Raw genomic sequence first — 21,626 nt, forward strand, 5'->3', positions numbered from 1 at the left:
GGAGTCGTGAGGTGTCCAGCTAAAGCCAGACAAAGGCGCTCAGAGCTGCCTCCCCCACCCCCTCCACCTGGATCAGGTTCCCAAGCTGCAGGTGCCTGTGACGCCATTCCTGAGGGCGGGCACTGGGGAACAGGGAAGGAGGGCGGCGTCTGAGCAGAGCAGAGCTGAAGAACTTAGAAGCCAGGGTAACAGAGCCCTGGGGGATTGTGTGGAAAAAGGCTGGGGGCCAATGTCACAGTTCTGTTTCCGGCGAATGGAAAGGACAGAAGATTCACTCTGAGCTCCCAATGCCTCATCTTGATGACAAGGCACGTTGAAGGTAACTGTTGCCTTCTCTGGTGAAAGGGGAACCTGGAGAGCCTCTTTCTGTCCTGTGTTCGAAGGAGAACCTCAGAGTACCACAAAGTCTTGAATTCAGATCTCTCATTTGCATAAAGGCATTTTGGAGTTTCCAAGGGTGTGTGGTTGAACACAACACAGGACCTCTGGACCCAAAATTTACAGCTGGCTCTGAGGACTGGGGTGAGACTGGCAGAAGGAGGGGCCACCACTGCTTTGCTCCCCACTTTTACTCACCAGCTGGGTCTGAGCAGCCCAAGAAGCAATTGATGCCACTCATGGATACAGACTTGGAAAGCATACCAGTGGCTGAGTGGTCCAAAGGGCCAGCTGGTGGGTGACAGGAACCCTGATCCTAGAATCAAGTTAAGAATCTTCATGCAAAGACCAGGCTTCAACCATCTTCCCCCCAGGCTCTTCACTTTCCCACAGCAAAAGGCCCTTCAGGCCTCCTACCCCTCCCTACTCCCCATATCTGGAACATTCCACTTGAAATAGTTAGGAAGTTATTCCTGCTATTTAGCAGTCATCACTGTTGCAACTCAAATCCAGGCTGCCTTAATATAGAAAATATCCTAGAAAAGATTTACCCTGAACGGTTTCCAAAGTGACAGACTCAATCTACAGAGGTCAGGCAGATAGTGAAAAAAAACAAAACAAACAAAAAGAACTGGGGCAGTCTGGCTTTAAAACAATAGGGAATAGAAATATTCATAAACTGCACACCCAATCTTTCGAACCATTTTTTTTCCTCAACCCTACTTGGAACATTACAAAAACTGGCTATATATCAGTCCATAAGGCAAAATTTAACATACTTTAGATAATCTCTATCAGAGAGATCATAGGAGACAATCCAGAAGTCCCTTTTCACAAAAGACTGGATAAAGAATGTATGGTATATTTATATAAAAATGCATTATATATACAACAATAAAAATAAACAGACTATAGTTCACCCAACAATACAGATGAACCTCACAAAGAATGCCAAGTGAAAGAATGAAGACACAAAAAATGTATATACATAATAGTTACATTCACATAAAGTTTAAAACAGGTAAAACTAATTGATATTGTTAGAGATGCACATAAATGTGGTAAATCTATAAGGAAAATTGACCTTGAAAGTCAAGAAAGTAGTCCTCTCTATCAGGAGAGGGCTGTGCGTGGGAAGGGACCCATGGGGGTTCTGGGTTTGGTGGGACTCTATTTTTTTTAACCTAGAGTACTTACATGAGTGTTTGCTTCCTAATTATTCATTACATTGTACAGATATGTTTTATATACTTTTCTGTATGTATGTTATATTTCGATTTTTAAAAAAATATCCATATATTTAGAAATTTTAAAATACCCTTCCAAATAAACTTGGTGATCAAAGAAGAAATCATTATGGAACTTTAAAGATATTTTATAACAACAATAATGAAAATACTACTCAACAAAACTTGTAGGAGATGGTCAAAATGTATCTCAAGGATAATTTATAACTTTTAAATGCTTATATTGAAATTTTTAAAATTGAAAATTAATGAGCTATGGCAACTTAAAAGGTTAGAAGAAAGAACAACAAAACAAACCCAAAGAAAATAGAAAAAAGGGTATCATAAAGATAAGAGCAGAAATCAATGAAGTAGTAACAGCATAAAATAGGATCAATAATGCCAAGAGACAGGCCAATAAAATAGACAAAACTTTGATAAAAGTGATGTGCAAATAAAAGTAGAATGAAAAAGTGGATCTAACTATAGAAAGAGCAAAAGGTGACTGGAAATATAATGCTATCTATAACTTAATGCCAGTCATTTTGAAAATGGAAACAAAATAGATAAATTATTTAAAAATATATATATATATATATGACTTACCAAAACTGAATCTAGAAGAAATAGAAAGTCTGAATGGTCCTATTAAAGAAATGGAATCAGTAGTTAATCTTTCCATAAACAAAACACACAAGGCCAAAACAGTTTATAGTCAAGGAATAGATCTTTCAAGCAATAGGTCACTGATCCAAACTCTTCCAAAGAATAGAAAACAAAAACTTTCAAACCCTTTCCTTGATTCTTAAGCTACACATAGACGACACGGCAAAGGAAAATTATGGGCCAATCTCTCTTATGCAAAGTACAAAAATTCCAAACAAAATATTAGCAAACTGTAATAGATTTTAAATAGCCTTAATGCTGCTAAGTCACGTCAGTCGTGTCCGACTCTGTGCAACCCCATAGTCGGCAGCCCACCAGGCTCCCCTGTCCCTGGGATTCTTTAGGCAAGAACACTGGAGTGGGTTGCCATTTCCTTCACAAATTATTTACAGCTTCTACCATTAAGAAGGAATCTATTTCTTCACTCTTTGTATCTAGGCGGGCCTGTGACTTACTAAGATGAATAGAATGTGACAGAAGTAGCATGATGTGATTTTTGAGACTACACCTCAAGAAACCTTAAAGCTTCCTCTCTTGCCCACTTAGAATGATATTTCCATGTGATGAAGAAGCCATATGGATGAGAACCAAAGTATCACAACAGGCAACCTAACAACCCACAGGCATGAGTATCACCATCCTTGACCGTCAGTCCTTTTCAGCCACCAGAGAACTGTGGCCACATAAGTGAGGCCAGGTAGAACTGGCAGAAGAACACCAGCTGAGCTCAGTCCAAATTAACCATCCGTAGCACTCTTGCCTAGAAAATCCCATGGATGGAGGAGCCTGGTAGGCTGCAGTCTGTGGGGTCGCTAAGGGTCAGACACAACTGAGCGACTTCACTTTCACTTTTCACTTTCACACATTGGAGAGGGAAATGGCAACCCACTCCAGGGTTCTTGCCTGGAGAATCCCAGCGACAGGGGAGCCTGGTGGGCTGCCGACTATGGGGTCGCACAGAGTCGGACACGACTGAAGTGACTTAGCAGCAGCAGCAGCACTCTGAGGGGGAAAAAAAGGTGGTTGTTTTAAGTCATTAAGTTTGGGGTTGATCTATTATGCAGAAATAGGTAATTGACGCTGCAAATGAATTCCAGCAGTGCATAAGAAAGAAAATCCATCACCAAAGAGTTGGAATTATCCTAAAAATATGAGGGTGGTTTAAGATGAGGAAAATCTTTAAATGTAATTTACCTCAATGACATATTAAAGGAGAAAAAAACATTACCAACTCAGTAAAAGCCAAAAAAAAAAAAAAATCATAGGATAAAATCCAACATTCACTCACTGTAAAAACAAAGACCTGGCAGTTACCAATAGAAGGAATCTTCCTTAACTTGAGGAAGTGAAGTGAAAGTCGCTCAGCTCAGTTGTGTCCGACTCTTTTGCAACCGCGTAGACTATACAGTCCATGGAATTCTACAGGCCAGAGTATCGGAGTGGGTGGCCGTTCCCTTCTCCAGAGGATCTTCCCAATCCAGGGATCAAACCCATGTCTCCTGCGTTGTGGGCAGATTCTTTAACATCTGAGCCACCAGGGAAACCCCTTAACTTGATAGAGTATCTTTTAAAACCTTACAGCCAAAAATCAATTTTAATGGTAAAACATGAAATGTACTCCCTCTAAAATCAGTAACAAGACAAGGATAGCCGTTATCCCCATTACTGTTTAGCATTACAATAGACCCCTAGCCAAGCACAGTAGGGCAAGAAAAAGAAATGAAAGAAATTATTGGAAAAGAAGAAAACAAAGTTCATTTAAAGATGACATAATTGTCTACTTAGAAAAGCCAAAAAGAAAATCCACAAATTGTTATAACTGAAAAAAAGAGTTTACCAAGATAAGTATAATTCAACTACATTTCTATAAACCAAAAATAATTGTAAAATGTAATTAACACAATTTCTTTATATAAGAAAGCATTTATAATAGCAACAAAATCTATAAGGCACATAGAAATTAATCTAATAAAGATTGACAAGACCTATATGAAGAAAACTAATACTTTGTTAAAAGACATATTTTTTAGAAAGCCTAACTAAATAGATATCATTTTTTATGGATAAGAAGACTCAATATTAGAAAGAAGTCAGTTTTTCTTAAATTAATCTTTAAATTCAAATAATCTCAATAAAAATTCAGCAAGAATTTTAGCTGATTCCAAAATTCATAGAGACATAGAGGACTTAGAATAGCCAAGATAATTTTAAAGAAAACTAAGAAAGTTAGAGAACTTAAATTACTACATTTTTAAGATTTTACAGTAAAAGCTACATTAGCCAAAAAATAGATAAATAAATAAAACTTGTAAGAAAAAAACTCATCTATGGTCATGGACAGGGAGGCCTGGCGTGCTGTGATTCATGGGGTCACAGAGTCGGACACGACTGAGCGACTGAACTGAACTGAACTGATGGAGAAAAGAATGGCTGCCCATTTCAGTATTCTTGCCTGGGAAATTCCATGGACAGAGGGGTCTGGCAGGCTACAGTCTGTGGGTGTGGGGTCACAAAGAGTTGGATATGACTGAGTGACTAACATTTTCACTTTCATAATAAAGCTACATTAATTAAGATAACTGGCATAAAAATAGACAGGTCGATGCAACAGAGAATAGGCCCCACAAACAGACTCACACAAATACACTCACTTGATTTTCAACAAAGACACCACAGCAATTCAAGTAAGAAAGTAAGTTTTTTTAATGAAGAAAATGTATATTTTTATGGGGAAAAAACCCCAAAACTTTGATTTCTCCTATAAACAAGAACCTAGATAAGTCACAGACCTAAACATGAAAACTAAAACTATAAAGCTTCTAGAAGAAAACATTAGAGAAAAATCTTCACATTCTTGGGGTAGACAAGATTTCTTAAACATGACCAAAAGCACTAAGCATTAAAAAAACTGGTAAGTTAGACTTCATCTAAATTAAAAACTCATGCTTATTAAAACACAGTATTAAAATAAAAATGCAAGTCAAATACTGTGAGAAGATATTCACAATACACATATCTGGCAAAGGACTCAAATCCAGAATACATAAAGAACTCTCACAAATCTATAAGAGAAAGACAAGCTGTTTTAAAAATTGAGCAAAAGACTAGAACAGACATTTCACAAAACAATATATTTGGATGGCCAATGAGAATATGAAAAGGTGCCCGATAAAATTTTTCAACAGGGACATGAAAAGTAAAACCAGAATGACACAATTTAAAACACCAGAAAAAAAAAAAAAACACCCACCAGAATGGCTAAAATTAAAATCTTGACAATAACTTATAATGTAAATAGATCTGAAAAAGAATACATATCTATCTATACATGTACAACTGAATCACTTTGCTAAATACCTGAAACATTGTAAATCAACTGTAATTCAATAAAAATTTAAATCTTGATAAGAAAGTATAATATACCTAAGAAAACATCTAATATATATCTATAAACAGTATGGAAAAAATATGATAAAACTTTATTGAAATACATTGAATGGAGAAGTATATTGTTTTCATGGGTAGGAAGAAGCAATATTGTAAAGATGTCCACTTTTCCTAAAATAATTTTTAGATTTAATGCAATGCCAACCAAAATCTTAAGTTTTTAACACATGTTTTATATGTAAGTTGTACTTCAATAAATATGTTCTTTTTAAATTAAGAAACTGTTTCTTTAAAGACATTATACAGAGGAAAAAGACAAACCATTTTTCTCAATCTTTGAGAAAAGATCATTTCAACACATATAACAACAAAGGATTAGTTTCAGGATATATAAAGAACACATTCAAAACAATAAAGAAAAAACCTTCAAAGAATCCAATAGAAAAGTGGACAAAAGAAAGGAAAAGGAACTTCACAGAAGAGGAAACACAAATGACCGAGGTATAGAGAAAAAAATGCCAGTCCCATTTGTAATAAGGATTATTCAAATTAAAACCACAATGAGATTTATAACCACTGCTGCTGCTAAGTCACATCAGTCGTATCTGACTCTGTGCGACCCCATAGGCGGTAGCCGGCCAGGCTCCCCCGTCCCTGGGATTCTCCAGGCAGGAACATTGGCGAAATTAAGAAATCTGATGATTCCAAATGTTGGAAAGCATGTGAATCAATGGGAGTACTTATATATTGCTGATAGAAATAAAAAGTTTGTCATTATCTCATGAAAATGGACATTGTGTACTCTGTGACCCAATAATTCTACTCCAAGGTATACCTCAGAGAAATTCTTGCAAATGAGCACCAGAAGATGGTAAAAAGGATGTTCATAATGACACTCTTCATGATAGCAAAGAATGGAAATTTTACAAATGTCCATCAACACAAGACTGGAACGAAAATAACAGACTACATTTGCAACACGTGGATAATTAGAAACGGAATGCTGAGTGAAAATGCAAGTTACAGAAAATGTTGTAGAATACAACATCATTGTTTTTAAAGTTAGAAACAAAAAAGAAATAATATATTACTAGGTAATACTCTGTGCTAAAACTATTTTTTAAACTACTTTTAAAAAGTAGATGATTAAGAAAATTCAAGACAGTGATTACCCTTGGAGGGGAGGCAAGGGAATAAGAGAAAAGAGGCAGACATAAGCAAAGATAAATGTGTTAGTAATGTTCTTGTTCTTGAGATGGGTGGTTGATTGATCAGGCATTCATTTCTCAATATTACATTTAAGACAATGGAAAAATACAATACAGAATATTAGCAACTCTGGCAAACTGGAGGATAAAGCTCCCATCTAAGGACATCTGAATTTTAGAAACTGTAAACACCGTGCTGGCCAAACAAAATAAATTTTGAGCTAGACTTGGCTCATGGACTGTCAGTCTGCAAGTCCCAGTCTAGTTTAATGAATTTTAGACTTTTAGTCTATGGACGTTGCAGAGGACACACCAACTTGCTGCTGCAGGAAGAAACAGACAAATAAACAAACAGAAAACAGACAGACAGACAAGGAGAAATTTAAGGGAAGTACTTAAAGATTAGATGAAGAGAGGAGAGGAATGAGAGAAGGAAGGCATAAAAAGAGAAAGAAAAAAAGAAAGAAAACACACTAGCGAGGGGAGAAAAGAAGGAGACACATAATACGAGGAAGCGGGCAGCCAGCCAGAGAGAGGTGGAAGAGGGGGAATAAGTATGAAGGGCCCGGAGGGGAGAAGAGAAAAACCAGTCTCCTGCGTATTAGCCGCAGTATCGGGCACTTCAACACTTTTTTCCCCAGTCTAACAATCACAACTTGAAAAGACAGGTTTTAGTAGCCTGATTTTCAGAAAGATGAAATGCATTGTTCAACTAGGAGTCAGTGTGACTCCCAAATGCTGTTCTTTCCACTATACCACATCGACCTGGGCTGGAGGGAAGAAAGGCAGAAATGCTGATGGAGAAAAGTGTGACCTGGGATAAGACAGGTTCTGCTGCTTCCCTGACAGACTGTAACAGCCCCTTCTTCTCAGCCTCTCGCCTGAACCACAGGCAATTGGACCATGAGGCCGGGTGGGTACACTGGCCAGTTAGAGTATGTGCTGGACAGGAGGCAACCTTAAGTCACTGGGTTGAGGCATTTCTGTGTACAGCTGTCCCTCATTATCCATGGGGGACTGATTCCAGGATCCCATGGATACCAAAATCCAAGGATGCTCAAGCCCTTTACATAAAATGGCATAATATTTGCATATAACCTATGTACATCCTCCCGTATACTTTAAATCAGCTCTAGATTAATTATAATACCTCATGCAATGTAAATGCCACATAAATTAGTTGCAAACATAATGTAAATACTATGTAAATATTTGCCAGCATGAGGTAAATTCAAGTTTTGTTGGAACTTTCTGAAATTTTTTTTTTCAAGTATTTTTGACCCATGCTTGGTTGAATCCATGGATGCTGAACCTGTGCATACCGAGGGCTGACTATACTCAGGGACTCTTAGCTAGCAGACCCAGAGGTGTCTCTAAAACCTCCATGTAACCTCAGTGGTCCCTAGGTCCTGGTTTGAGATCTTCCCTGTGATGTTCCCTTAAGCCAGAAGCCTGAGCAATCTCTGTATCCTTTCTTACTTGATAGTCCTGTAATTATCTTAGAGAACTGTTGTGTTTCAGGGTTACCAGATGCCTAGTTTCATCCTACAAATAATAAGTTCATCTCCAAATCTGAGAAATGTGGGGTCCACAGAAAGAAGTAGTTATAACTAGGAGAACAGGGGCCTTTTAATGAGAGAGGGGCAGAGATGGCCACATCAGCACAGAGACACAGAAAGGAGGGAACAGAGGGTCTCAGAGAAAGAGACAGAGGCAGGATACCAAGAGTGGGGGACCGAGCATACAGACCCAGGGAAGCAGACAGAGGGGTATAGACACCAGACTCAGATTTGGTCAGATGAAGTCAAAGTGATCCCTGGGCACAGAGAGCCTCAGCAGCTGGCAGAACAGAAGAGGCACAGAGTGGTGGCTGGACAGGCAAAGGGGCAGGAGAGGGCGAGGAAGGTGGGAGCTTCCATGGGGATTTGTTTGTCCATACCACGCAGGAGGGTTGGCCACCTTGGTGCTGCAGTTCCAGAAAGGGGTCCAGTTCCTCTTGGCTCCGCAGTAAGGAGGGCTCCTCGGGGCCTGTGCATCCCGATGCCTGCAGTTTATTCCTGAAACACACATTGCCACCGCTGCCCTCCGTACCCAGTGGCTGGTGGCTGGCACCAGGGAGAAACACTGCCTCAGCCCAGTCCCTGTTGCTTGCCCCCAGCCCAGCCCTTCCTGTTGGCATAGGCGCAGGCCAGACCTTTCGGGCTGTGCTTAGGCAAAGCTGTGGCACTGGCTGCGGGCAAGGATGACCCCTGCTGGTCAAAGGCCAGTACTGCCCTCCAGAAGACAGCCCGCGGTCAGCGCGGAGGGAAAGGGGATGGGGGTTCTGATGTGAACCTTAGCCCCTACTCAGATAAATGGTGTGCCCAGGGCCCCCTTCCTTCTCAAGCCAAGGGATGGAATTAGTGCCTGATGGTGAAACGTGAACCTGGAAGATCCTGAGATATAGCTGGCATCACAAAAGGCACCTCTGCCTTGGATGAGCTGCTCTTAGGAAGGTGCCATGGGTCCTGAAGACCAGGCTTCTCACCCAAGTTCCCTCCCGAGCCAGTTCAGGGGCAAGACTCCTCTCCCCTCACACGCCCAGCCAGCCCTGCCCAGGAGCTCGAGAAGTTTGGTCTACTCACCAGGCTAACAGATTTTGTCCAAGGGGTCCATTGCCAAAGCAGAGAGACAGGCCCTTCCAAGGCTGGCAGGCCCTCACAGGCACCACTCACACAGAACCCTTCATGCTGACCCCCGGACCTTCTCTTTCTGGCTTCCTCTCTGTCTTTGGGGAAGTGGTCAGGGTTTTTCCAGGAGAGGGGAAGAGCTGGGTCCCTCACTTCCGGTCTGTCATGCATATATAGAACCCTGAGCAAAAGGAGCTCTTCCCCCACTGCAGGGCTGGACTACGATGTTTAAACATCATGGGCCTGCCTCAGCCCGCACCATCAGGCAGGCAGCAATTTGGGAAAGAGGGCTAGGTCCCATGCCCCAACCCTCGGAGCATGTCTCTCAAGAAAACTCCCAAAGCTCTCTGGGCCTGTTTCCTCATGTGTAAAATGAGGCGATTGGGCCATATGATCCCTAAGTCCCTTCCAGCTCTGACTCTGCTGTATTTGCTACGAAACCCAAGTGGAAGGAGGAGGCAGTAAGACCCGAGTGTACTGCTACTCCCCTCCCCTCCACACCTCCCCCTCTCCAGTCTCAACCACTGCCCTGGAGACTAGTAGAAGGAAGGAGCCAGGACACAAGGGAGAGCCACGTGTTGAAAAGCAGGGTCCGTTCTCCCCAAAGGCCCGCCACAGGCCTGGGTTCAGACTCTCCAGGCAAGAGGCTGGGGGCCCAGGCCTCTTCAACTCCTGTCATTCCTTCCCAACCACTTTCTTCTGGGTCTAGGACTTGAGAGGAGAGACAGGAGGTCCCCTGGTGTTTTACCTGCTCAGTGGATCCTGGAACTCCCTGCCCGGCCCCCAGCTATGCCTTTTGAAGGGGTCGTAGTCGTGGCTGTGGGCACGAAAAGCGCCCGACCTTCGGAGGGGTACAGCATGGAAGGCTTCGCCCTCCTTTTTTTGCCCCTCCTTCTCATTCTCCTCTTCCTCCTCCTGTTCCTCCAGCTGTGCTCTGGACTCGACCGCAGAGAGGCAGCGGCGAGTGTGGCCTCGGGGCACCAGGTCTCCACCTGTGAGGAACACCTCTGGGACTTCTCTGTTCATGGGAGGCGCACACAGGCCAGTCTGAACCAAGAAGACAGAGAACGGTGAGCAGAGTTCTAGAACTCCGGAACCTGGGAACTAGGAAAGTGTCAGCCAGGCCTAGAGCATCCAGTCACCCACTCCTCCCTTCCCCAAGGCACAGAACTGGAGGGTGGTTGGATCACACAAGGAATGAGCTGCAGAGTCAAACCAGGAACTTGGGTTTTCTGACTCCGAGTCTAGTGCTCTGTCCAGCACATAATGACCTCCTCACTCACTCACTATCATTCCATTTGCTGAGCACCTATCTGACAGGAAACCATGCCGGGCAAAGAGAAGCAGATATTGTTCTTACCCTCGAGGCATTCATTCTGGTGAGCGCGAGCGGGCATGTGTGTGTGTGTGCACGTAGGCAAAAGCACAGATCACAAACAACTGGCCAGAGTTTGCCAAATGTCACAAGAAAAGTTTCAAAAACGAAGGCTTTGTGCTGAGTGCATATAGCCAGTTGGAGGACTCGGGAAAAGGAAACAGAAGGAAGTAAAGAGCCTTTGAGATGGGCCTGGAAGGGTGGCGTGGTTAGGATTTGGCCGCGTTGGAGCGGGAGGAGTCTAGGCAAACAAAACCGCAGGGAGAAAAGGCGCGTGAGTGGGGCAGTATCATGACTTCTTCCTTCTAAGACTCTGGCCATCTGGGTAGTAAGACAGCTATCCTGACCTCTCCCCACGGAGCAGAGCAAAGGGCCCCCAGATTAGCCGTGTTGAAATTCCTTCACTCTCTCTCCCAGGTAGGCATTGTTCTCACAGCCCAACACTCCCGGAGGCTGTCAGGGCTTGCCTCAGTGTATCTCAGAGTTAAGAACCCTCAGGAGCTCTTAAAGTTGAAAATGATAAGCCCCGCTCCAGAAACAAGTACCAAATGCCAGAGTATCAAGGTGGCGGAGGGGTGGGAAGGCAGCTCACATCAACCTCCTCTACCTCTGCACTCCCTCCCAGGCCCCGTCTCTAGAACTTCTGCTAGAATGAATCTCCCAGGCTCCTCTTCTCCCAGGAGAGAAGCAACTGAGATGCTGGGAGGACCCAGGAGGACCAGGAAGCAATGAGCCAGAACTCGCCCTCCTTCCAGGCTTCCTGTGAGGGCGTCAAGCCTTCCGCAGGTTATTTTATTGCCCGCCCCGACACACACACACACCTAAAGTCCAGGTTGTTGGAAGGTCCTTCCTTCCAACTACTTCTCCCTCTGTCACTGCAACCTGCTGCGCTGCACCCAGGACCACTGAGATGGTGCCTGTGCCCCACTGCACGCCTGTCTACACGGGGAAGGGAGGACACAAGTACCCAGGCCTCTGCAGATGGATTCTGCTGCCCTGCCGGGTGGGTCTAAGAATAGAAAAGGAGAGGCCGAGGAGACCAGCCCAGGCCTGGCGTCTCAGCACATCGGGAAGCCACATAGAGGGGACCTTGCGTCCAGCCACAGGGACATATCCTCTCTCTGAGTCCACAGACTTGGGCCTCATGTCATGTGATGTGCCGTCTGTAAATAGGATGGCCCGGGAACTTCCCTAGTGGTCCCGTGATTAAGAATCCACCTTGCAAGGCTGGGGACGTGGGTTCGATCCCTGGTCAGGGAACTGGGATCCCACATGCTACAGGGCAACTAAGCCCACGTGCCACAGCTAGAGAGTCCGTGTGCCACAACGAAACATCCCACATCCCACCTTAGAACAAAGATCCTAAGACTCGACACAGCCAAATAAACAGATATTTTCTAAAAATAAAATAAATGGGATGGGCAGTTCTGCAGGGAGCAGGACGGAGCCTGAGGGCCACAGCATGATCCCTGCCAACCAGGGGTCTCAAAGCTGAGATCTGGGGCAAGGGGCGGAAGGAACAGCAAAGAAGTATTGAGGGAAGCTGGGAGGGAGGAAAGAGTAGGAACTCGGAGTGCTCATTAGAAAAAGAGCAACGGGGCTGGGAATAGGACAGAAATGGGCACTGAGGGGGCACCATGAGGACCTTGGACCTGGCATTCAATGACCTCACAAAAGAGAAAAAGCTGTTAGACCTACACCCCTTGTACCCAGCTTCTAGCTGCTCTTCTTGGCTGGATTTTCCTTGCGGGGCTGGATTTGACTAGATGAATGAACAGCAGTGAATGGAAGACCTTTCCTTTCCCTCCATCCCTGGAGATGCTTCCTGTTGGAGGTGGTACCTTGCTGCCTTGGCCTGGTGGACAGACATTTTTAATCCTGAGATCTTCATGTCCTGGGATCTCACCCTTCTTCCTCCAACTGAGAGCACCTTGAATCTGACCTCTTCTCAAAGAGCTACCCTCTTTGTAGCCTCTTCTGTCATGTCATTCATGGTCTCTGCTCTCTGTGAAAATGGAATCCACTGGACTCCTTCTCCCTCATATCTTCATTCCATTCTTCGGAAAGTTTTTTCTGTTTTCTAAATTCCACTCCTTCGTGCTATAATGTCTATTATTTTCATTCTCTCCTTCAGAGAGATGAGGTTTAGCAAGGCTGCCTCATCCCCCTCCCAGAGATATTCCGCGCTGCTTTCCGTGGTTCCCTTCCTTGCTGCTCCTTACTTACATCAGTTCTCTCCCAGCCCCCTCCCATCTATCCCTGGGTTCCTGAGCTCAGGAAACGGTACAAGGGAGCGGCCAGGGCTGGGGCTCACACAATGGCTTTATTTAGCTCCTGAATGAGATCACATCATGTCACATCACTGCTTCCGCTGAGCAGAGATAGGAGATTCTGAAATAGGTCTGGGATCAGATGCTGGGGATGGGGACAGGGGAGGAAAGCCAGAAGGGTCTCTCAGTCACTTTACTTTTCTTCCTGCCTCTGGATCGGGTGCTTTTCCCACCAACGCAGACCATCTCTCCTCATCTCTCCTCTGTGTGTAATCTCCATCATTTCCCCAGTTGCCATTGACTCGTTAGACATTCTACTGTGTGCTGAGATGGGCGCATGGATTATTTTAATAGAGGGAGGTTTCTCTTATCCAGAACTCTGAGACCGTAATTTCTTCAGGATGCTACAGTGGCTTTGAATTTCGGCAGATTTGCTAGCTCTGCCACCTTCATAAACCATGTGACCTTAGGCAACTCAATAAATAACCACATGACATTGGTTATTTCATGTTTTTGAGCTCTGGAATCATTTGTAAAATGGGAATGATAATACTACCTTTCAAGGATATTGAACGACTTGATGATAATGTAGGTAAATACAACTAATACTGTGCTTGGCACATATTAGGTACTTAGTAAATGCTACTATTGTTGTTGTTGCTGTTATTTAGAGGCAGAGAGAAGGCAGAGCATTGAGAAATGGAGATCTGGAGAGAGGAAGGCCCAAGACAGAAGCACTATATGATGGTTACCTCACTGTTATCTCTTAAAAAGAGAGTGAATAAATAACCCACAGGCTGACACTAAAACAACTGTGATGGGGACTAATTATCATAAAGTACTTCTGATATAAAAGAACGCAAACAACCACAGCAAGATGGACCTTGATGAACTTGTACTCTTCAAAGAGAAGGGAGGGGCAATAGACTCTGGTAATTTACAGCAGAGGTTGGCAAACTATGGCCTGTGGTCAAATCTGTACTATTTTCTTTTTTATATGCTTGGGGAAAAAAAAACCAAAAGAAGAATACTACTTTGTGACACATAAAAATTATATGAAATTTAAACTTCAGTGCTCATAAATAAAGGGTTTTCTTGGAACACAGCCATGTTCATTCATTTACATACGGTATATGGCTGTTTTTGCATTACGACAGCAAAGTTGGTAGTTGCAACAGAGACCATATGGCCTGTAAAGCCGAAAATATTTATTATCTGGGTCTCTACAGAAAAAGTTTGCAGACTCTTGATTTAGAGAAGCTGGGCCTCATAATCTCAGGAAGGAGAGAAAGAGAGATTAAAGAGAGACAGTAAGGCTTACTGCTCACCAGCCAGGCGTCTCCAACCAGCTTAGGGAAGAGGGACATCAAAGACCCCAGCTCATCCATTTCCTAAATAGCATCTGAGCCTACAGGGGCAGAGGCTTAACCCACAATCAGCGCCTACATCATCTTGTGGGACCCTCACAACCATTTCTTGAAATAGTTATTATTACTCCCGTTTGGAGAAGGCGATGGCACCCCACTCCAGTACTCTTGCCTGGAAAATCCCATGGACGGAGGAGCCTGGTAGGCTGCAGTCCATGGGGTCGCCAAGAGTTGGACACGACTGAGCGACTTCACTTTCACTTTTCACTTTCATGCATTGGAGAAGGAAATGGCAACCCACTCCAGTGTTCTTGCCTGGAGAATCCCAGGGACAGGGGAGCCTGGTGGGCTGCTGTCTATGGAGCCGCACAGAGTCGGACACGACTGAAGTGACTTAGCAGCTTAGCAGCAACTCCCGTTTTACATCAGAAGAAACAGGCAGCACAGGGAGGGAAAGTAACTCGCTCAGGGTCACAGGGCTGTAGGAGGCAGAGCTGAGCTTTCACAGCAGAGCCGACGCACTGCAGAACCTGAGCTCTCCTCTGAAACCAGAAGCAAGCTCCCAGTGAGCGCAAGTGAAAGAAGTCTGGGGAACTCTCTGGCTGTCCAGTGGTTCGGAACTAAGAGCCCATCCCACAAACTGCTCGGCCAAAAGAAAGAAACGAAAAAGAAATCCAGCACTATTGTGATTCTCTCCCATTCTCATCCTCATTTCTGCCCCCTCCACACCAGCCAAAGAGAGAAAGCAGCTTCCAGAAGAAATTAGTTAAATTTGTCCTCTCTACTTCCTCTGGATCTTAGATATCTGAATGAGGTGATGGGTGGGGGGCAGGGAGGGTCCTGCTTCTCTTTGCTGCCAGCAAACACTGAGGGTAGGTAGGTTGCTGAGGGCAACCACACAGCTGGGCATGTGGGATGGTGGGCAGTGCTGTCGGGCCCCTTCACAGTCTGGGTGGCTTCCTGGGTCTGGCTCTGGGGTCCTAAATCTCCCCAAGGGGGCAATAACGGGGAAGACCTGAGAAAACTAAAGAATGGGGAGGAAGGGAGAGGCCAGATGGCATGATCTGCGGGCTTCTCCTCCAGGTCGCCTAGCCCTGGGGGACAGGGTCATAGAAAACCCTTTGAAGGTTCAAAATGCAATATACCTGCTTCTTCTCTCATAGAAAGTAAATCATTAATCCAACAGTATCCCACATAAAAGACCTCAGCAGTGTTTCAGGTAAAGAAGGCTTCAGTTAAAAAAAAAAAAAAAGACTTCAGTAACCACAGTTCCTTTCCACATCTCCCTGCTCCCCGAACACCCCATTCTACAGCGGGTCATATAGCACCCACGTCTCTAAAACCTCCTCACCTCACCCTGACTTGGCTTCACCATTGCTCTGTTTCTCAGTGTGAGACATACGAGATTTTGCTATGTGCTCAACATTGTGTAAGTGAGGGCTTTTCAGGTGGCTCAGTGGTAAAGAATCCACCTGCCAGTACAAGAGATTCAGGTTAGATCCTTGGGTTGGGAAGATCCCCTGGAGAAGGAAATGGCAACTTACTCCAGCATTCTTGCCTAGAAAATCCCATGGACAGAGGAGCCTGGTAGGTTACACTCCACAGGGTTGCAAAAGAGTTGAACACGACTTAGTGACTAAACAACAGTGCCTTATGGCACTGTTAATTTTATAATTAAATTTTGTAATTTTTAATTAAGATGCTTGTCCTTGGAAGGAAAGCTATGACAAACTTAGCATACTAAAAAGCAAAGATACCACTTTGCAAACAAAGGTCCGTATAGTCAAAGCTATGATTTTTCTAGTAGTCGTGTGTGACTATGGCACCCGCCATTGTGTTTGCACATAGACCTTTCTGGGTCCTGTCAGACACTGATAGGTGCTAAAGAAATATGTGCTGAATATATTGTTCAGTCACTAAGTCGTGACCCAGCAGAGAGTTGCACGCCAGGCTTCCTTGTCCTTCACTGTCTCCTGGACCTTGCTCAAATTCATGTCCATTGAGTTGGTGATGCCATCCAGCCCTCTCATCCTCTGTCATCCCCTTCTCCTCCTGCCTTCAATTTTTCCCAGCATCAGGGTCTTTTCCAGTGAATCAGTTCTCCGCATCAGGTGGCCAAAGTATCGGAGCTTCAGCTTCAGCATCAGTCCTTCCAATGAACATTCAGGGCTGATTTCCTTTAGGATTGACTGGTTTGATCTCCTTGCAGTCCAAGGGACTCTCAAGAGTCTTTTCCAACACCACAGTTCAAAATGCAGAATCTTAATTCCCCGACTAGGGATTGAACCCATGCTTCCTGCAGTAGAAGCCCAAAGTCTTAAGCACTGGACCATCAAGGAAGTCCCACCACATCTCCATAAAGGTCAGCCATCAAGCATCTGAAACACCCATTCCAAATCACCCCCGCCTCTTTGATATGTTAGGCTCACAAAGCAAACAGGACTTTTGCTGCTTTGAGCTTCCAAGTGTAACCATCTTCTTTCTTTCTTTAAATAGATATGCAAACTGAATCTAGGGAGCCTGTCCTTTCTTTCTGCTAGGCTTATGTGCTTTCTCTACCAGAGGTTTGCTGGGACCCAGGCTAGCCCATGATGTGTGGGTGCTAGGGAATAAAAGGAGCATAACGAATCAGTCCCTTTCCACCTCCTGTCAGTCTCTTGGCCTGCATCCTGGGTGCAGTGCCAGAAGGGTGGGGCAAGAGAAGGGCTCAGGTTCAGAGGGACACACCTGAGAAGACTTTGACCATAGAGTCCCAAGGAATTAACCCATTAGATCCCAGGGAACACCTAAAGGTAGTGGGTGAAGTAGGAAGCCCCTAATCTGAATGGATGGAGTAATCTGTAATCTGGAAGCCTCTGAGCCTCAGATATGACTTGGTGACCCTTTAAATCTTACAATTAACTCAGACAGATGAAGGGAGTACTGTCAGGCCTTAGAGAAAGGGGACCCTGGGTGAATTAGGACTTGAGATCTTAAAATTCTAGCCATCCTTTTTGACCATATCTCTTGAGTAAGAAAAAGAGACTAGAAGACATCATAATGGACTTTGCTGCCAGGTGAACTTGAGTTTGAATCTCTCTTAATTGGCAAGGGTTAGCTGTTTAACTGGGCTTCCCTGGTGGCTCAGTGGTAAAGAATCCTCTTGCCAACGCAAGAGACCCAGCTTTGATCCCGGTGTTGGGAAGATCCCCAGGGGAAGGAAATGGCAACCCACCCCAGTATTCTTGCCTGGAAAATCCCATGGACAGAAGGATAAACCTCACGTTTAATATAGGGATTGTGATATGCCAACCTCATAAGGATTGTGAGGATGAAGACGCATAAACAAGCTTTGCATCACTGGCTGCACAAGTAGTGCTAGTTCCCTGTTGGCCATTGTGGTGATTCTCTATTTGTGCACCTGTGCACACTCGCACAGACACAAACAGAATGCACCTTAGTTAGAAAGGGGAACTGAACACAGGAGACTGGTGGAGAACTGTTCCGCCACTTCTGGGGGTGCTGAGGGGTTCCTGAAGCTCTCTGCTTCTGGGGAATGGCCACTCAGGAAGGACGGACTCAGGGAAAGGGAAGAGGGAAACTCACCAGACTCGGGAGATATCCCAAAGATGGGAGACCCGTTCTTGCCCTCGGTTGGTGACTTCAATATGGGAGGAAGTCCCGCTTCAGGTAGCCCCTCTAAGAATCCAGTCCAGCACCTTAATGGGGGTGCCTCTCTCTTGGTCCTTTTAAGGGAATTGCTCATGGTCCAGAAGTTTGCTTAGGAGACAGGGGGGACTCATTCCAGTCCAGTCCAGCTGCCTCTCCAACAGCTCTAGCCCTTCCCTTCCCCGCCCTACTTCAAACACCCTAGACAGTGCTGTGCCCCAGCCTTTAACCCCTTCGGTGCCAACACTGGTCCGGAGGATTCCTGGGTTCTCCTGTCCTTGACATTCCCCAAAAGGCAGCCACCGGATTCAGTCACAGGTGGAAACAGATCCAGGAAGCCAAGCTCGGGTCACCCTGAGTGGAGAGTATGTGGGAATGACATCCCAGGGAACATTCACCCACCTGCCAGTGGAGACAGGGGAGAGCTGAGGGGAAAAAGAGGACATCTCAGGGAAAGGCCCATGGTTGGCACCCCACTTCACAGCAAGGTCCTACTGGGGTCGGCAAGGTCCTTTGCTCTCTCTCTAATCTGGTTTCCAAATGCTGGTCGTTCCCTTTAAGACGCAGGTTACAGTAGGGGGAGGAGGACAGACTGTATTTTCTGTGATGAAAGTGCTGGGAGGAGCGCCGACAAGGGCAGCTGCTTCTGAGGACGGCCCTCCTTCGGCCAACAGGAACAGGGTGAGCTGGCAGCGCGGCGCACACAGCTCCACTCCCAGAGTGTTGTGGATACCAGGCACAGGATATCTGACCAGCTCTCCACCCCCTTCCCTGATAACCGCTTCTGGGGGTGCTGACTCACCTTCCCTGCTTGCCTGGGGCAGAGGATGGCGTGGGCAGACACTGGACTTCCTGAGGCACTGCGGAGCCTCCTCCCTGCCAAGCCCATGGTCTAGTGGAAAGGACATGCTGGAATTGGAAGAGTTTGGCTGCCTCTGCCGACTCCCTAGATAAGGGGCGTTGGAGAAGTTACCTCTTCTATTAGCTTCATCGCCTCCTTTGTACAATGGGGATAGTGAATGAGAGGTGTACAAATAGTGACACTTAAACGCTGGGTCCATAAAAGTTATTATATAAATAAGTTATTCAATAAATATGCTCTCCAATAAAACTGCCACCTGGCTGTGACCTTGGATAAGGCCCTCTACTTTCTGCCTTCCCCTATCTATTAAATGAGATTAAAGTATGTGATCCATGGTCTATCCTTGCTCTCAAACCCTCACTCTGGGTGAGAGGAAGCGGGCAGCTGTTGCCAGATGCAGAAACTGTGTGCCCTTTCCTACCTGTGTGAAACTGTTAGTCGCTTGGTCGTGACTCTTTGTGACCTCACAGGCTGCAGCCTGCCAGGCTCCTCTGTCCATGGGATTCTCCAGACAAGAATACTGGAGTGGATAGTCATTCCCTTCTCCAGGCAATCTTCCCGAGCTAGGGATCAAACCCAGGCTTCCCACATTGCAGGCATATTCGTTACTGTCTGAGCCACCAGGGAAGCCCTTTTCCTACCTGGCTGGGATCCAAACCATATGAGTGACTGCAAACCATATGACCATATGAGTTGCTTCTTATTTCTCAAAAATACAGGGGTTTGTGGTGGAGGATCCTCAGAAATCCTGATTAAACAATCCTGTGACTGTACAGATGAGGACACAGGCTCCAGAAGGAGGTGTGATTCACCTGAGGTCAGCCAGCCAGTGGGTGGTGGAGGTGGGCGGGGACCCCGCGCTGCTGCGTCTGTGGTCAGTGCTCCTTCCACTCTGAGCTGCTCTCTTCAGGTATCAAGCCTTGAAAACTCCCATCCTGTCACCAAGCTGCTTCATTATCCCCAGCTTTTTGGGAATCCTTATCCCCATTTCCCACTGACTTTCTTCAGGTGAAATCCCAAAGCCTAGCATGTAAAAAAGGTGATAATCTTGGCCCTGGCTCCTCCTGGTACTGGGGCTGGGTGTGGGTGAGCAAGTGCCAGCTAAAGGTCTGCATGACATGGGAGGGATAGAGGGCTGGTTTCCGGGGGTGGAAGGGATCTGGAACACGTTGACAGCTGGGTTACTCTCTGTTTTGCCTTCAAGGGAGGAAGTTCTCGGTTGGGTGCCCAATCTCCAGGAAGGATGTGGGGTGGGTGCTGACTTTCTCTCTCCTTTGCAGACCTGCACGGAATCTGGAGATCACGGTTCCCATCTTCCTAGAGAGGTTTTCACTAGAGTGAAGCACCATATGCTACTCATCCTCCTTTAAATTATCTCAGGAAGAGGGCTTAATCCCAAAGCAACCACTCCAGCTAAGCCTCGCCATCTATAGATTTTAGAGGCTCTTCTATTCTTCAACGCCACTACTTAAGGGAGGCTCAAATTCCACCCTGACTCCAAGGACTCTGGTCTCTCAAGAGATGAAGTATCTGGTTTTGGCCTTTTTTCAGGGTGCCTGTGACCCTGCCTTCACTTGCTTCTCTTGTCACCTGGGCTCCCCGCTAGTCTTCTCTCTAACCACAGCCAGGACAGGTAGTGGGAGTTCTGCAAGGAAAGCTTAAGACTGCCCCAGCTTTCAGAACAGGAGTACCTCCCAGCACTCAGACTGAGGAAGAAATCTCACATTGCCTTCCCAAGTTATGAAGTTTATCCTACCCTCTAAACCAGAACCCCTCCTTCTACAGGTTAACTCCTGTTTCCAGCAGACACCACACAGGTGGCAGTGTGTTCCCGCCTCCAAAGACTAACATCTCATAGTGCTAAAGAGGAAGACAATACATATCAAACTAGCTCCCTTTTCCTTCCCTATGCTTGTTCTCAACCCCAAGCTTCTGATTCACTGTCCTTCCCCCATTCTCCTGAGCAAATCCCAGGTCTCCACCAGCAACACAATGAGCAAAAGCAAACACATCCTCCTCGCCTTCTGACCTGGCCAGTCCTGGGGTGTCCGAGTCGCAGGCCCTGAAGGAGGGATGTGAGCTGGTGGAAGGCTACTCCGTTCAGAGCCTCCCGTTGTCTCCATGTCCTTTTCATCCTTCAGCCCAGAGGCTCCAACTGCTGGGCGAAGGAAAGGTTAAACCAGTTGGGCAGCACTCGCTGCCCCCATACCCCACCAGAATCTAAGCTGAGAAACGGTGGCAGGAACAAAGCGGGTGTTTGTTGGGTTTCTCTCCTGCCGGGGAGGCTGTTCTCGGACCACGGCATTCCTGGGTTGGACAGAGTCAGCTCAGAGTGGCTTCTCCCCACTGCTGCTGCAGCAAAACCCACTGCCTTTCCACAGGCTGTGCTTAGGTAACAACTCTGGGGGTTTAGGCGCTTCGGACTGGCCTGAGCTCAAAGCAGAGGCATTAAAATAAGCTTAAACTTGAGAAAAGCTAAGTCTTAAACACAGGAAGGGCTAGAATCTGGTGTAATCGATAGCTTTTCAAGAATAGTCAGTGAAGGGACTTCCCTGGTCCAGTGGTTAAGA

The 21,626-nt window shown here is 45.7% G+C and overlaps 1 protein-coding gene across 3 annotated transcripts in view; it reads right to left on the reverse strand.

Moving 5' to 3' along the window:
• The window catches only part of ARHGEF2 (Rho/Rac guanine nucleotide exchange factor 2), a 52,015-nt gene extending 30,521 nt beyond the window's left edge, over positions 1-21,494 (reverse strand). The window contains exons 1-5 of one of the 3 annotated variants that reach the window (XM_055401583.2): positions 21,086-21,494; positions 10,283-10,581; positions 8,805-8,922; positions 2,211-2,249; positions 577-694 (exon numbers count right to left, since the gene is read on the reverse strand). In XM_055401583.2, coding sequence (XP_055257558.1) covers positions 577-694; positions 2,211-2,249; positions 8,805-8,922; positions 10,283-10,581; positions 21,086-21,190 — 679 coding nt within the window. In that variant the 5' untranslated portion in view covers positions 21,191-21,494. Of the gene's footprint in view, positions 1-576; positions 695-2,210; positions 2,250-8,804; positions 8,923-9,489; positions 9,621-10,282; positions 10,582-18,131; positions 18,339-21,085 lie in introns of those variants that run through there. The other 2 variants (XM_088835864.1, XM_055401587.2) reach the window with 2 other exon arrangements.
• Positions 21,495-21,626: the final 132 nt, after the last annotated feature.

The sequence above is a fragment of the Moschus berezovskii genome, chromosome 4 (assembly GCF_049115385.1).
Source record: "Moschus berezovskii isolate FMDL1 chromosome 4, NW_MosBer_1.0, whole genome shotgun sequence".
In the NCBI taxonomy this organism is placed as follows: Eukaryota; Metazoa; Chordata; class Mammalia; order Artiodactyla; family Moschidae; genus Moschus; species Moschus berezovskii.